The sequence below is a fragment of the Dendropsophus ebraccatus genome, chromosome 10, assembly GCF_027789765.1.
Source record: "Dendropsophus ebraccatus isolate aDenEbr1 chromosome 10, aDenEbr1.pat, whole genome shotgun sequence".
NCBI lineage: Eukaryota > Metazoa > Chordata > Amphibia > Anura > Hylidae > Dendropsophus > Dendropsophus ebraccatus.
In genome coordinates, this window is record NC_091463.1 from 59,435,813 (window position 1) to 59,451,306 (window position 15,494).

General features: G+C 41.1%; 1 protein-coding gene across 2 annotated transcripts in view; it reads left to right on the forward strand.

Annotated features, from left to right (window-relative positions):
- NRK (Nik related kinase) overlaps positions 1-15,494 on the forward strand; it is a 212,176-nt gene that overhangs the window by 52,487 nt on the left and 144,195 nt on the right. For both annotated transcript variants that reach the window (XM_069942941.1, XM_069942940.1), the window contains exon 3: positions 9,391-9,447. In XM_069942941.1, coding sequence (XP_069799042.1) covers positions 9,391-9,447 — 57 coding nt within the window. The remainder of the gene's footprint in view (positions 1-9,390; positions 9,448-15,494) is intronic.

The window sequence follows — 15,494 nt, forward strand, 5'->3', positions numbered from 1 at the left end:
TCCTTGCCCATCTGCTAATGTTTATGTACAGTTTGTGGTCAACACTTAACTTGCTGTGTATAAAAGTTCTCATGACTTGTCTTTAACCTCTAACAAATATCAGTGAATGCAAACAAATATAACCCATCTTAGTGAGATACGGCAGAAGACAATGGCCCAATTGTCTTACCATCATACAGTGTGCCTATGCCTTTTTGTATTGATGGGGGAAAGACTGATAAGAAACTTCAAGGTACTAATTGTTATATTATACTTTTATATTTGAATAAATGCAATATAGATTTTAAAAACGAAAAAAGTTAAGGATAGTCCTTTAGAACCCCTTTAAGGCAGTTGGCAGTTAAACATTTTACTGTACTAAAGACCGGTGTAACTTAAAAGCTACAGATAGAGAAAAATACAACAAAACAGGAGAATTAAAGGAAAAATGTCAGCTAGAAAAGATGTCCCGAACTGCTTACATGGCTAAATCAGTCACCAGTCTGAGCCTGCACTACACAGTGCCCGGGGCCAGTGGCAGTTAGTTTCGACCAACGTGTAGTGGCCAGACCTGGCTACTGCAGCTCAATCAATCAATTAATCAAGCCATGTATTAGGCTCTGTAAGGAACACGATCTGCAGATCTGATAGGCACTCGCTTACCCGCACGTGGGCTGCCTAGTATGTTCCTTACACTAGGTTATCCTTTGTTTTAATAGAAAGGTGCCAGAGTGTGGGGGGATCATTACAATAAAATCAGTAGAGACCTTGTTTCCTCCTTGACAGTGGTGTAGATGCCTAATACTGACCCCAACATCATACAGTAATACACTGTTATTGTAATACCCCTTTAAAGAGACTCTGTACCCACAATCTGACCCCCCCAAACCGCTTGTACCTTCAGATAGCTGCTTTTAATCGAAGATCTGTCCTGGGGTCTGTTCGGCAGGTGATGCTGTTATTGTGCTAAAAACAACTTTTAAACTGGCAGCCCCGTGCCCTATGGGAGTATCTGTGCCCTAACTTTGCACCGCCCCTCTGTCCCTCCTCCCAACCCTCTTTATCATTAGGAATGCCACTGGAACATTTTCTCCATGCTGAACATTTGCACAGGTCCTTAACGATCTAGCCCATGTGCCGTGCTGACACAGGTGAGGAATAGTAGACAATCTGCCTGGAGCATTCCTAATGATGAGGAGAGTGGGGAGGAGGGACAGAGAGGTTGTGCCAGCCTAATGCATACACAATCTAGGCCACTCCCGTAGGGCATGGGGCTGGCAGTTTAAAAGTAGTTTTTTAGCTCAATAACTGCATCACCTGCAGAACAGACCCCAGGACAGATCTTGGATTAAAAGCAGCTATCTGAAGGTACAAGTGGTTTGGGGGGGTCAGATTGTGGGTACAGAGTCGCTTTAAGGTTTGTTTGTTTGTTTTAAGTTGGTCATCCCCCTGTGTTGCGCAGACCAAAATTATGAACTTGTGAGATGTTGTTTTAACTTTTACTCATGTCATACAAAATAAATGAAGCCAAAATAATGCATGAGTTGGCAGCTGTGTTGTCCTCATGGGGTTGTTCCTTTTTTTTTTTTTTTTTTTTTTTTTTAATACTCCTTCTAAATCTAATGGTTGTGGTTAAGTGCTCAGTTCCTGTTTTAACACAGGTGCCTGGAAAATACTTATTATCTTTATTTTAAGACTATAAAGCCACAGACCACACATACTTCACTTACCCTACAACACATTTAAAGTTGTAACACTGCTCTTAGGCCTTATTCCCATATTCTGTGCACAGTCCGTAAATGGGAGCTCTGAATCAGTTTAACTCTTCGGGTGGCTGTGTCAGTACAGTAGTGCCCAGAATTAAACCGATTTACAGCTTTTGGCTCTTATCAGTTTTTCTGTTATTTTCAGTTTTTTTTTCTTTTTAACTTTATTTAGTTAGTACAGTATATATAATAAGACTGCCTACTGACACACCCCATTGACAGAACTAATAGATTATCCCAATTTATCCTCTATGGAAAGGTTATGATTGATGGGATTACCACCAATCATGAGAACAGAGGTCAAATAACCCCCAAATGAACAAATTATCAGTGTGCCATGCTTAGCAGCCATTCCAATTACTGTCCATGAGACTTCCTAAAATTATTAATCACTAAACTTGGCAATGTTCAGACGTTCCATTCACAATAAATTGAGTAATCGTTGAGCATGTTCATTTCTACCCCATTCACTCTGGGGACATTTAACTCTGTTCTTACAATTGGTGGTGGCCCAGCAGTCAGACATCCTCGGATCAAGTTGGTTATCCACTATCTTGTGGTTAGTGAGTAACTTTTACTCTTAGGATAACCCCTGTAGCATACAGATGCAGTTTAAGAAACCATTAGTATTCCTATGCTGCACTTCTCAGAATACAGATTTTATAGTTTGTGTTCTTTCATTGCTGTAAGACATTTCAGATTTACACATCCAGCCGCTGACATGTCTTAATATCAAGGATAAAGGACATCACAGGTGACTTTATCCCTTATTACCATATGAAAGCACAGGATGACAATCGGGATCAATAAACTTGCCAGTCCTTTGACTATGTAGATATATGTAAAGGAAACATACTAAGACACTTTTAGGGGAGCACACCGGTGGGAAGATTAAATGAAAGAAAACTACTTCAAAAGGGTAAAGACGCAACAATACAATATTTTATCGGAATCTACACAGAATAACATCTTCTGTTGTAAGATAAATGGTCTCCTCTGTTAAACAGTGCATTCTTTCTGCATTAGTTACATGGGAAACTCATTTGACTGTACAGTATGTGATTCTGGACACCTAAGGTACACTGCCACTGATCAGTATAATAAAGCTCTGTAATACAGCGTCCATAGGCTGGTATGGGCCCATACTACTCCTCCTTTGCCTCCAATCTCATGTTGAAGCACATGGCTTTTCACCCATTTTCCTCATACCATAAGCAGTACTTCTATTGAATGACATCGCAGATACTATTTAACAGTACATGCATTAGGCATGGGTCCATAATATGAAAAGGTATGCTGCTGTAAACTGCAGCGTGCCCACTGACTGTCAAACATTTGTTGTTGTTCTTTTAATCAGATCATTTTTATAGATTTTTTTCCCCCCACTGTTTAAACAAGAAACACAAGGGGGGGGGGGGGAGGGATTTACAAAGCGTGCGCCTCTGGCGAGAGCGTACAGATTTGCCCCTTCTCCCTGGTGTATGCCTCCCGTACTAACTGCTCACCCGATGGACGGGCTGGCGGAGCTTGCGGGGGTGTGATAAGGCGGGGAGGGAAAATTTAAAGGACAGTGACACTTTAAAGACAAACAACTAAGATAGCAACGATATGCTGCCGTCGCTCTGTGTAATAAGAGCGGTGGCAGCAGACCGCCGCTATCTCTTCCCACGGCTTCCCACACCCCCGCACTTACCCACTCACTGTCGGCAGCACGTGTAATATCGCCGGCAGCGAGCGGGGAACGAGGAGCAACCGAGCGCTCACTTGCTCCTGGATATCCCCCCGTGTAAGAAGGGCTTTACTCTAAGGTTCTCCCTTTCCAGAAAGTGTAACATATTGTACCAGTACTATCTCACAAGCCACTATACAAGGGTTGGGGTTTTGTCAACTCAAGCCAAATGTGGCAGTTTTGAGGAGTATTCATCAGCAAAGAGGGAAGAAAACCACAAAAGTCTATCCTCATCTAATCCCCAAAAGAAAATGAAGGACTGGGCTGTGTCAGTGTGAGAATGGGGGCCTAGTTTTATTATAAGACTCTCTGTACTTTGTATTCATCACTGATAGGAAGCTTTTTTGTCACTTTTAGTATAAAATCTTGTAGACACGTTTTCAATGTCCATGTGCTGGCTGCAACAGACATATTATTACTGTAATCTTGAGATGTCACTCAATAAATTTAGTTACAAGGAGGAATAGTTTCCAATAAGAGTCAGCTCGGCTTTGAGAGCGTCCTGATTTATCTGAACCCTTAAGGCCGAACAGAAGTAATGATGGTAGGAAACTTGTCTTTCTCCTGACAATGATCCAGCAGACACAGGAAAGAGTTTCCAAAATGTATTTTTATATCACAACAGCCATTTCCGTGTTTGTAGGATGTACAGCAACCTATCATATCCGGAGCTATTGTACAGAACTAGAAAGGTCCGCTTATATACGTCTTGATGGTGCGTGTCTAGATTAAGTCTATAAATACACGTGTTTTTATAAAATCAACATAGATAATATTAGAGGTTACTCTCGGATTCACAATTATTATATCATACAGCTCTAGTGCCATGTTATTGCCTGGGACAAAAGGAACAGGGTGCATTAAAATCCAGCTTATACAAATCCTTATGGGAGAGGTTACAGGCAGTACGTACACATGTCCAGATATACATGAAATTGTCAACATATCCCATCAGACATCAGCTGACAGATTTTAATTTGCATGGATGACTTTTGACTATCATCACTTATGTAGTAAACTTCAAATCAATGCATCTGTTGCATACAATGCGGGGACAATGAAGAACCAAGCAGAGGTGCTCAGTGTACAAGGAGAAGTAGAAGGGCTCATACACATAATAAATTTATAGGCACATACAGTGTCCAATGGCACACGGAGTCCCTATAGGTCTTTATTCCTAACTTAAAAACACACTATAGGCTGCCTCTGCAGGCTCTCTGGCCTGCCACTAATTTTGACATTGTAGCACTCTTAGGGCCCTATTCCACCGGACGATTATCGTTCAGATTATCGTTAAATCGTTCGAATCTAAACGATAATCGTTCGGTTGAAATGCAGTAACGATTAACGACCGAACGAGAAATCGTTGATCGCTTTATAAGACCTGGACCTATTTTTATCGTTGCTCGTTCGCAAAACGTTCGCAAATCGTTCGCATTGAATAAGACATCGTTCGGTCGTTCGCAATAGATACGAACGCAATAGCGAAGAAATACGGAAGAAGAAACGATCGCAATTACGATCATAAGTAACGATTATCGTTCCATGGAAATGAGTGAACGTTTTCAGGTCTTTCGCAATAGCGGTCGTTTGAGATCGTTAATCGTTAACGATTATGCTAACGATAATCGTCCGGTGGAATAGGGCCCTTAGGCTGGGTTCACACTATGTATATTTGAGGCTGTATTTGTGAGGCTGTATAGCAACCAAAACCAGGAGTGGATTGAAAACACAGAAAGGCTCTGTTCACATAATGTTGTAATTGAGTGGATGGCCGCCATTTAATGGCAAATATTTGCTGTTATTTTAAAACAACGGCTGTGGTATTGAAATAATGGCAGTTATTTACTGTTATATGGCGGCCATCCACTCAATTTCAACATTGTGTGAACAGAGCCTTTTCTGTGTTTTCAATCCACTCCTGGTTTTGGTTGCTATGAGGACCTGACATGAGGACCAAATACAGCCTCAAATATACATAGTGTGAACCCAGCCTCAGACTTACATTATCAGAATTAGCCATTACCGATATATGGGAGGGCACTCTCTCCCTGTCTATATCTTCTGATTACAGGGGTCTGACCCACTATGATCAATAACTTTTGATATGCCTGATGACATGGCAAAAGTTATCTTTAAATGACAGTGACTTTTTAAAGGGGTTATCCAGCTCTACAAAAACATGGCCAGTTTCTTCCAGAGACAGCCCCACTTTTGTCTCCAGCTTGGGCGGGGTTTTGCTACTCAGTTCCATTGAAGTGAATGGAGCTTAATTGCAAATTGCACCTGAACTAGAGACAAGAGTCAAGTTGTTTCTCAAAGAAAGTGGCCATGTTTTTGTAGCACAGGATAACCCCTTCAAGTCTGACATACAGTATGCATCCTCATTGTAGGGAGACATAAGCCTCTGATCTCTCTATTAGGAATGCTCGACCAAACGGAGCACGCATGTCTATGGACCAATCAAATGAGGCAGCTGCTGGATGAACAAACATTGATATTTAGCTTATATGTAATGCATTCACAATACACTTCCATTAATATTAATATTTGCTTATTTTTTGATGGTCAGAATAGTACACAAACGGTTACCATTATGGCCAATAAGAAACAAGAAATCTAATAATCCCATAAATTAAAAATTAAAAATAAAAAGAAATCAATATATATCTATCAGGATTACAAGAGAACCTTGAGATTTGGTTTGTGTCAATATCCTTTATATTCTTCTACAAGACTAAGAATTTTACAATTTATGCAAATATCCTATCCACGTCCAAACCCATGACTCCTGTAAAGGTCACCCGGCTAGATAACATAATAAACAACGCATAAAAATATCTCCATAGTTAAAGTATATTCCATATGATTTACGCCACAGACACGTAATTACTATATACAGTGCTTTAAAGCAGTGGCAGATAAAAATAATTTCTAGCAGACATAAAAAGAAAACATCTGGCTCCCCTTGAGAGGAATTCGACACAAAGTGCGACAAACCGAAAATGTTTAATAGTTCAGGATATTTTCACTGTTTCCTTCTCTCTTGTTTATATCAAAGGAGATTTCTTTTCCACCCTTTCCTGCCTCCTGGACATTTTTAATTGAGTGTTTATTATAATTGTATTGTATTCTGGTTACACCACAGGTGTTATTTTTATGCTTTGTGTCTACAGAACGTCTGCATTCACAGGACCACTGCAAACATTACATAAACCAAGGCTAATGCCTTGGGTAAACAGCTGGGGAAAAACTAAAGGCATCTCTTGTTTGCTCATACAGTAGATAACAATTTACTTGATCTCACCGTAATGCAATTCTAAATTCATGCTCTTGTTAAAGAACTGCACTGGGAATATACATCAGTTTTTGATGCAGTTTAAAGTGGACCTTTCAAGTAGGTTTTTAGTGTCTAAACTGAGCGCCCTTTTAGACAAACCGTCATGATAATAAGTGCCAATAAGCAAGATTGGTGCCCATTTTCTTTACTAGCGGTCTTTACTAGGCTCATACATTCATGTTGCCGTGTTTAGACATGCTAATGTGTGGCTGGTAAAGGATAATTTCACGGACCGCACAAAAGATCCAATCAGCTAACAAGTGTTTGCTAGTTTGTCAATCATAAGTGCAGAATATCACTTGTATGGTGCACTTTAAAACACAACAAGCTGAGTGCACTTGGGTAGTATTAGCAAGTGTTATTACCAATTTTCACAAAAAGTATTTCATAGATACAAAATCCATACAAAAATACATATCACCATGCGTGAGGAAGGAAGCGCTGTCTCCTGAAACGTCCATCCAGCTACGTGATTGCACGCCTTTCCAGTCCTTCGTCTGTGCAGATGGAGGATCGTGGTCTCCTGGAGGAGTAAAGTCAGATCCCCAATTTTAGGAAGTCTGCTGAATGAGCATCTTGGGTGATATGTAGAGATGAGCGAACCAGGTTCGAGTCCATCCGAACCCGATCGTTCGCCATTTGATTAGAGGCGGCTGCTGAAATTGGATAAAGCTCTAGGGTTGTCTGGAAAACATGGATACAGCCAATGACTATCTATAATTTCCACATAGTCTTATGGCTTTATCCAAGTTCAGCAGCCACCGCTAATCAAATGCCGAAAGTTCAGGTTCGGATGGACTTGAACCCGAACCTGGTTCGCTCATCTCTAGTGATATGTATTTTTGTATGGATTTTGTATCATAAAGCTTTCATAAGGAAGTCGGTTGTTCAGCAAGGTGGTTTACTATTAGAATATCAGTCATATGCACGATAAGCAGTTCATGTTAAAAGGTCCTAAGGTCATGGCTTTATAGGGCTTCCAACCCGGAATCTGTGCATATCTTTGTTTTGATAACTGATTCATCCAGCGCAGGGATATTGCACATTTAAATGAGAAGTCTGGCCGACCTGTTTGTTTGTTTTTTTCAAAAAAGGCAGGGGCACGGGGGAAAGTAACAAAGATTATTAACTCACCGCTGTCCATGCCTCTTCAGCCCTGAATCGCTGCTCCAGGACCCCCGCTGAGCTCCTGGATCTCCAGCACTGCACATGTCACAATCCAGCTAAAGGACTGGCCACTCAGCCACTCTGTGACTGTGGCGGGGCGTCGCTCCAGTCACTGATTGGTTGAGCAGGCTGTCCCTCAGCTGGGACACTCATTATTAAATTTCCCCTGCTCCTGCCAGCTGCCCTTTTTTGAAAATGGCTGGACTTCTCCTTTAATGCAAATTTACATTAAAAGTCCAAGGGCATTCCACTGGGCTGCAAAAGTCCAGCAACAATCATCCCATCTACTTGTTGATCTTCCTCATGCTTGTACCTTCTTTCACCACTTTGATTGACAGCCACTAGTATGTATTGTCACCTCTTCCACTCACATCAAATTCCGTACAAGCATCAAAGAACAACGGGAAGATGCATGTGTAGTAATGTTGTCCTGAGCTGTTCTGTGCTGACAAAGCAAACAAGTACAGAACATTCCTCAAGGCCGCCGGTAGAAAATATCATTACTCTGCATGCAGTGGCTGTCTCTGCATAAGGTATCTTTAATGGTCAGTAGTTCTGTAGGTCCATTTAAACCCAAATGGCAGAATAGGCGAATTTTAAAACTTTTCCAATTTCACCACAACAAAAAATGCCATCCATCTATTTTAATGAGACTATTTATAATTAGTATGAAGATATATGAAGAAATATCCGGTATTTGAGAGTTAAATATCTGAACTAACAGCCCTTTGTACTTCTAAAATCTGACCAGGGAGTGATTGAAATACCAGACAATGGCCTTCATTTACAGAGCTCGAAAACATGTACTAGCCATAACTTACATCAAATAAAGCAGATAATGACGGTACGCACGGCTGTGTCAAAGAACAGTGTTCATTAGTGAAAGCGCTGGAGATGTTTTATCAGGTGCCTTGCTGTTCTTTTTTGCTGCAAAAACTTAATTATCCAGACTTTTTTTTTATTTTATTTGTGGCATGATTAGGATTTCAATGTTCCTCCAAAAGTCCCATTTATGCCAAACCCTAATGTACCAGGAATCGGAGGTAGAGGAGAAAGCAACACTTAAGCGTTTAATATAAAGCCATCTATTCATTAAAAATCTATTCTAAATACACAAATTAATAGACGTAAAATCTTTTTCCCTCTGCTTAAAATGCCAACTATTTCAGAAACTGTGTTGCTACTTTTTAATAAAAGGAAAAAAAAAGTTGAGAAACCCGGCGGTAAAATTACTAGAGTTAAATAAACAACACAATAAAATCTAGAAATTAGTAGTTTGTTTGGTCCAAACTAAAGATCTGAGAATCAGCATCAAAGTCTTCAACCAGCATCAATTTCTATGGAAGATGTGTTCTTTAATCAGTTGTTATAATGATGTTCCTTAATAAGACTGGTCTTTATCGTTGCAGGGCCGGCATGTTAAAACAGGACAGCTCGCAGCAATTAAGCTCATGAATGTCACAGAGGTAAGCGGCTTGTTTTCCCTCTCATAAGAAGACGATATTACTGTAGTTATAGTTAAGTTTGCAGGTGTTTTTTTGTTTTTTTTTAAACGTCTAAGAAAACAGTGAATACACCTACAAAGAATACAGATAGTAAACAGATATATGTGTCTCAAAGAATAGAGCCCCTAATCTAACACAACCTGTATCATATAAACCCTGATAAACTATACCAATCACAACCAAATTACTAAATTAAAAGACATTTGTTGTATACCAACAATTGTTTTAAATTTAAAGGTGGTGCACAAAAAACATAACTTTCATTTAGTAATTTATTGTGATTGGTATTGTTTATTAGGGGTTATACTATAGGTTGGTCTCTTAGGAAACAGAGCTCACTTGAAGTAGTAAATGTCCTCCTGGATTTGTCAGTTTTACTGTTGAAATGTGTCAGGGTTCTGTTAGCAAAGAGCAGTGGCACTGAGGGGCCCTATCCTTAAGGCTATGTTCACACAACATATATTTTCGTAAAATCACGGCCATTGTACAACGTTGTACAACGTGATTATTACAATAGTATACGTTGCATTGCTGTTTATGGGATCCCGGGCCGAAGCGTATACACATAGTATACGCTCCGACCGGGATCCCTAGCGGCGCTGCAAACAACTGACATGTCAGTTTTCAGTGGCCGCTATTCAGTGAATAGCAGCTATAGGAAACCATGTCGGTGTACACTATGTGTGCTGTGGGGAGTTTTGATGTGGGCGTGCACGGATGCGCCCTTATCGGAACTCTGCGGCCATAAAGATCATCCGTCCGGTACTGGCCGGGATGAACTTTTCAGAGACCGGCTGGGTCACAGAACGGCTGGTCTCTTATGACGTGTGAACATAGTCTAAAGGAGATGTCTGTCGATTTATAAAATCCGGCAGCCGGCAGAGGGGAAATTGACTACAAGTACTAACTTTCCTCTCCCCATGCCCGCGGTGAGCGGCGGGACCAACCGTGGGACCCCCAGCGCTCACACGTCACCACCCGGTTGATGGAATGGCCACTCAGCCAGTCAGTGACTGGGGCAGGACGCTGTCCATCAACCGGGAAAATGTAATCACACCTTGTGGATGGGGTCCTGCAGCTGTTCCCAGTTGGCAATGGGAGCCATTCAAGAATGCTGAAGAGAACCTGAAAGGAAATAATATTTCCCATAGTAGCCTTTAGGTCCTATCAATAGTAGAGATGCTCAGAAGGTTCATCTTTTACTTCTTTGTCATTTTAGCTTAATTTGCTGTTAGGAAACAACCTAAAAAACATACATTATACTTTTTAGTGATTTTAGTATTAGGTTTATCTAGACCCTTAAAAGGGAGGTTTTCTCATTGTTCATTTTTATGAAACGTCAGTCCAGAGCTACAGGTGGATGTGAAGGGGTGGGCTTACTTTATCCTTTTGATCAGCAAGGTATACAGACATAGCCAGTGTGAATGCTGGTCCAGCATCGTGGGGTATAGAGCTGTATACATGACCAGTGATGCGTGCACATCACTTATACAAGCAAGAGTCCTCTTCTCCTTACAATAAACAATAAGCCAGTGATGCTTTATTTATTGTCGGCTTACTGTCAACTCAGTGAATCTGTCTGCGTAAAGTAAATACCCTCCCTGTTCTATGGATGACTTCCAGCACCATGTGAATAATCAGCTTCTCCAGCTCTTAGGCCCCGTTCCCACTGAGGAAAGGTAGCGGAATTCCGCGACGGAATTGTCCGCAGCGGAATGCGGTTAGCCTCCCGCTCATAATGGGAGTCTATGGGAGGCGCGCGCTCCTGCCCTGTCCGCGCTGAAGAATGAACATGTTCATTCTTCAGCGCGTACAGAGCAGGAGCGCGCGCCTCCCATAGACTCCCATTATGAGCGGGAGGCTAACCGCATTCCGCGGCGGACAATTCCGTCGCGGAATTCCGCTACCTTTCTTCAGTGGGAACGGGGCCTTAGGTGGACATCTTCAGGATCAGCTGCTCTATGCTCTATCCTGATCAGGTCTTTACAATCTGAAGAGAAGAAACCTAGCCATGCTACATGCACCCAGCATGTCCCTGTACATTTCAAGTCACCCTATGCTGGTTACATTTGTAAGCCCAACCATAAATGCTCATGGGATAAGTGAGGAGCACCAAAAAAAGGACACCTGTACAGCACTGACCCCACATTAAAGCCAATCCAATCCATAAAACAATACTGTATCCACCCCACCCCCCAAAAGAAAAAAAAAAGCATTTGAGAACCAAAGCAAACTTACCTTGAAAATATAGTTTGAGTTAGTTCCAAGCAGTTTGAGAACCAAGGAATTTTGTAACCTTTCCAAAGAAGGTAAACTAAAATCTAATATTTATAGAATACTAAGGATGGATTTGTGGAAGGGTCCATAAGTAGTTAAAAATTCGGCCATAGTAATCACTCTGAAGGACACAGTTATTCCATGCATTACAAAGGCACCCCTTTGATTGTCTCATCATCAGCAACCAGTCTTCGGGTACAAACCCACTTGACGTATTTGCTGCGTGAATCAGTCTTAAAAATACGCAGGCAAAACGCAGGTTGGCTTTATACGATTGTTCTGCGTTAAAATACGCAATTGCGTATTTTTGAAGCATGAAGCTACATGCGTTTTTCGCACAGGTTGTTAAAAACTGATGCTTTGCTAACAACAAGCTTCACGCTTCAAAATACGCAATTGCGTATTTTAACGCAGAACAATCGTATAAAGCCAACCTGCGTTTGGCCTGCTTATTTTTAAGACTGATTCACGCAGCAAATACGTCAAGTGGGTTTGTACCCTTAAAGCGTAACTGTCATTTCAGGGTCATTTTTCTGAAAACATTAAATATCAACAGTACAAGCGATTTTAAGAAACTCTGTAATAGGTTTTATGTACTAAAAGAGTTTCCTTCTGTAGTGAAAAAGCAATCTCCCAGCCTCCCCCATCACATCAAATGAAGCAGGATTTCTGTCTCCATTATGTGGCTATGGAGAGGGGAGGGGCTGTTAGGAGTGACTGAGCACGGAGCAGTCCTGCACAGCACAACACCCTGCAATCTTCTCTCAGTAAGTTCATAGATAAGCACTGACCTTTCTGACCCCAGAATCCAGCGTTTTAGGTGCCCAGAGAGTCTACAAACAGCTGACCTTCATGTCACCTTTTCCTCTCCCCCCTCCATAGGCTTACAATGGAGAGAGCAGAGCCTGTCTTCACTGGCTTCTCTGTAATGAAGACATGTTTGCCTGATAATGCACAGATAAGAAGTCAGGGGGGAGGCTGGGAGATTGCTTCTTGAGTACAGAAGGAGGCTTTTGTACTGCCAGATAGGTGCTTTTTGTCCTGGGGTCCATTCGGCAGGTAATGCAGTTATTGTCCTAAAAATCAACTTTTAAACTTGCAGCCCTGTGTCAAATTGGCATGGCCTAGAGTGTCTGTGCCCTAGGCCTGCGATGCCCCTCCTTCCCTCCTCCCTGTTCTCTTAATCATTAGAAATGCCCCAGGCAGGATTTCTTCTAACCATGTTAAGGCCCTTGTGCAGTGTTCAGACAAGTGATGATTAGAAGAAATCCTGCCAGGAGCATTCCTCATGATGAAGAGGATGGGTAGGAGGGACGGAGAGGCGGTGCAATCCTCAGGCACACACACTCTAGGCCACGACAATTTGACACAGGGTTGCAAGTTTAAAAGTTGTTTCTAAGACAATAGCTGCATCACCTGCTGAATGGACCCAAGGACAGATCTTGGATTAAAAGCAGCTATCCAACAGTACAAGTGGTTTGGAGGTGGGGGGGGGGGGGCAGATTGTGGGTACAGAGTCACTTTAAGGGCTGTGTCTATAAAAGTGACTAAAACTCTGTCTTGTCATGTGTCAAATGATCTTGTATACTCACATTATAATGTAAAAAATATATGCTGTTTGTAACACGGGAAAGCATGGGTTATGCAACTTGTGGTAAATGTATGTTTAACTAGAATACAGAAGAGTAAAATCAGAAATGCTTTTTGTTTTCGAGAGAAATGAGATGCGAATTATTAGTTTTCACTCTACATATTACCATACTACAGTATGCCTAAATAATGCAGAATGTGCACAAAATAGTATTGTATACTGAATTCGAATAAGCATTTTTACATGTTAAAGCAATGTCCATGGCATCATATGGTGTCAAATACTGCGCCCAAAATAATACCACCATACTATTCCCAAATAATATTGCCATACAACACAAAAATAATAGCACAGTATAGTGCCCACATAATACTGTATTACAATGCCCATATACAATCACATACTGACAGAAAAGCAAGATATCATATACCATACAATTCTTTATATATCACCTGTTGCTCTCCCTGGCTCTCTGTTAGGAGACGGAATCTACAGTAAGTCTATGAAGCCCATTTCCTGCAGCGAGACAGAAAAAGTAGCACTCAGTTGAGTGCTTATTCCCAGCTCTTTCTAACAATTGGTGGGGGCCTGAACACCCACAGCCTGACCAATTTAAGTTTTGTTCATGTCTCTGACATATGTAAAAGTTTTACTAAAGGAGTACCCCTTGCAAAAATCTTTTTATTTCAAATCAGTTTATTTCAGAAAGTTATATAGATTTGTTATTTACTTCTATTTAAAAAATCTCAAGTTTTCCCATACTTATCAACTGCTGTATGCCCTGCATTCTTTCCAGTCTGACACAGTGCTCTCTGCTGCCATCTCTTTCCGAGACAGGAAATGTCTACAGGAGGAGAGGTTTTCTATGGGATTTGCTGCTGCTCTGGACAGTTCCTGTCTTAGACAGAGGTGACAGCAGACAGCGTCACACTGGAAAGAATACACCACTTCCTCCAGGACATACAGCAGCTGATAAGTACCTGAAGACTGGAGATTTTTAAATAGAAGTAATTTACAAATCAATATAACTTTCTAAAACCAATTGATTTGATAGACAAAAAATAAAAAAATCGCTTTAATGTGGCACTGACATTTTAAACAAAACAAGGATCTGATGGGGTAAGAGGTGGTGTGCAGTGTAAGGGAGGCTTGGTATATCCTGTTAGAGGTGGACCATATAATGTTAGGAATGTTGATGATCCCCTCTAACGGACACCAAGTTTTTTGACTGGTGCACTCTCATCTAAACACAGCAAACAATAGTTAAAACTACAAAGGGAACCTCTGGTTACTTTTATGCTTCCATAACTATGAGTCCTCAGATGCTTATCCCTGCTCCACTGGCTTTAAATGATGGCTCAAAAAATAAGTGTAGGTCTATCAGTCAAGGCTGGTGCGGCAGTAAGATGCCAATAGGGACCACCCAATGACCTGTGATTCAGGCAATGAGAGTAACAGGTTCCCTTTGGGGTCTGTACCCCTCTACCATTCTTGCTGTCAGTAGTTAAATGCCTAAGTAGTCAGTCCACGCCTATGTGTCGAGATATTAAATTTCCACTTTAGGAACCTGCTGCTTAGCGGGTACCATTAACCCCCATCTATTCAGTATTTGTTATATAAAAATGCATGTCCTTGTGAGAAGTTCCCTTTAAAAGTGAAGCATTTTTCTTCTGGTTATTGTTCATGGAATCCTTACAAATAACAAATACGCTACAGGAATGCAAAGGTTCATGGTCACTTTCAATTTTCACGCTTGAGCAGTCTATTAAGCATATCTCTGTGTAGAGAAAAATAACCTGTGTGCCGAATGATCTGTTACTTGCCCTTGAGTGCTCAACTAGTTTACAAGGAGTGCATCACTCCACGGCATAGGAAACACTGGTGTCACTACTGATCAGGTAAAATGGGGATTGCTGAAGACACTGATGCAATTGTGGCTGTAGGTATGAGGGATAGCAATGATAACGTGAGATTAAAGGCTATACAAATAAGCATTGTGTTCCATAAAGAAAGCTATAAGGGCATCTTATTGGATTGCATCTCTCATCCTCCACTCTAAGGTTTTCAGAAGAAATGTTATTGTTCATTATTTGTCAGGGAAAAAAAAATATTTATTTTCCTGGTTGCTTCCAGTTTATCT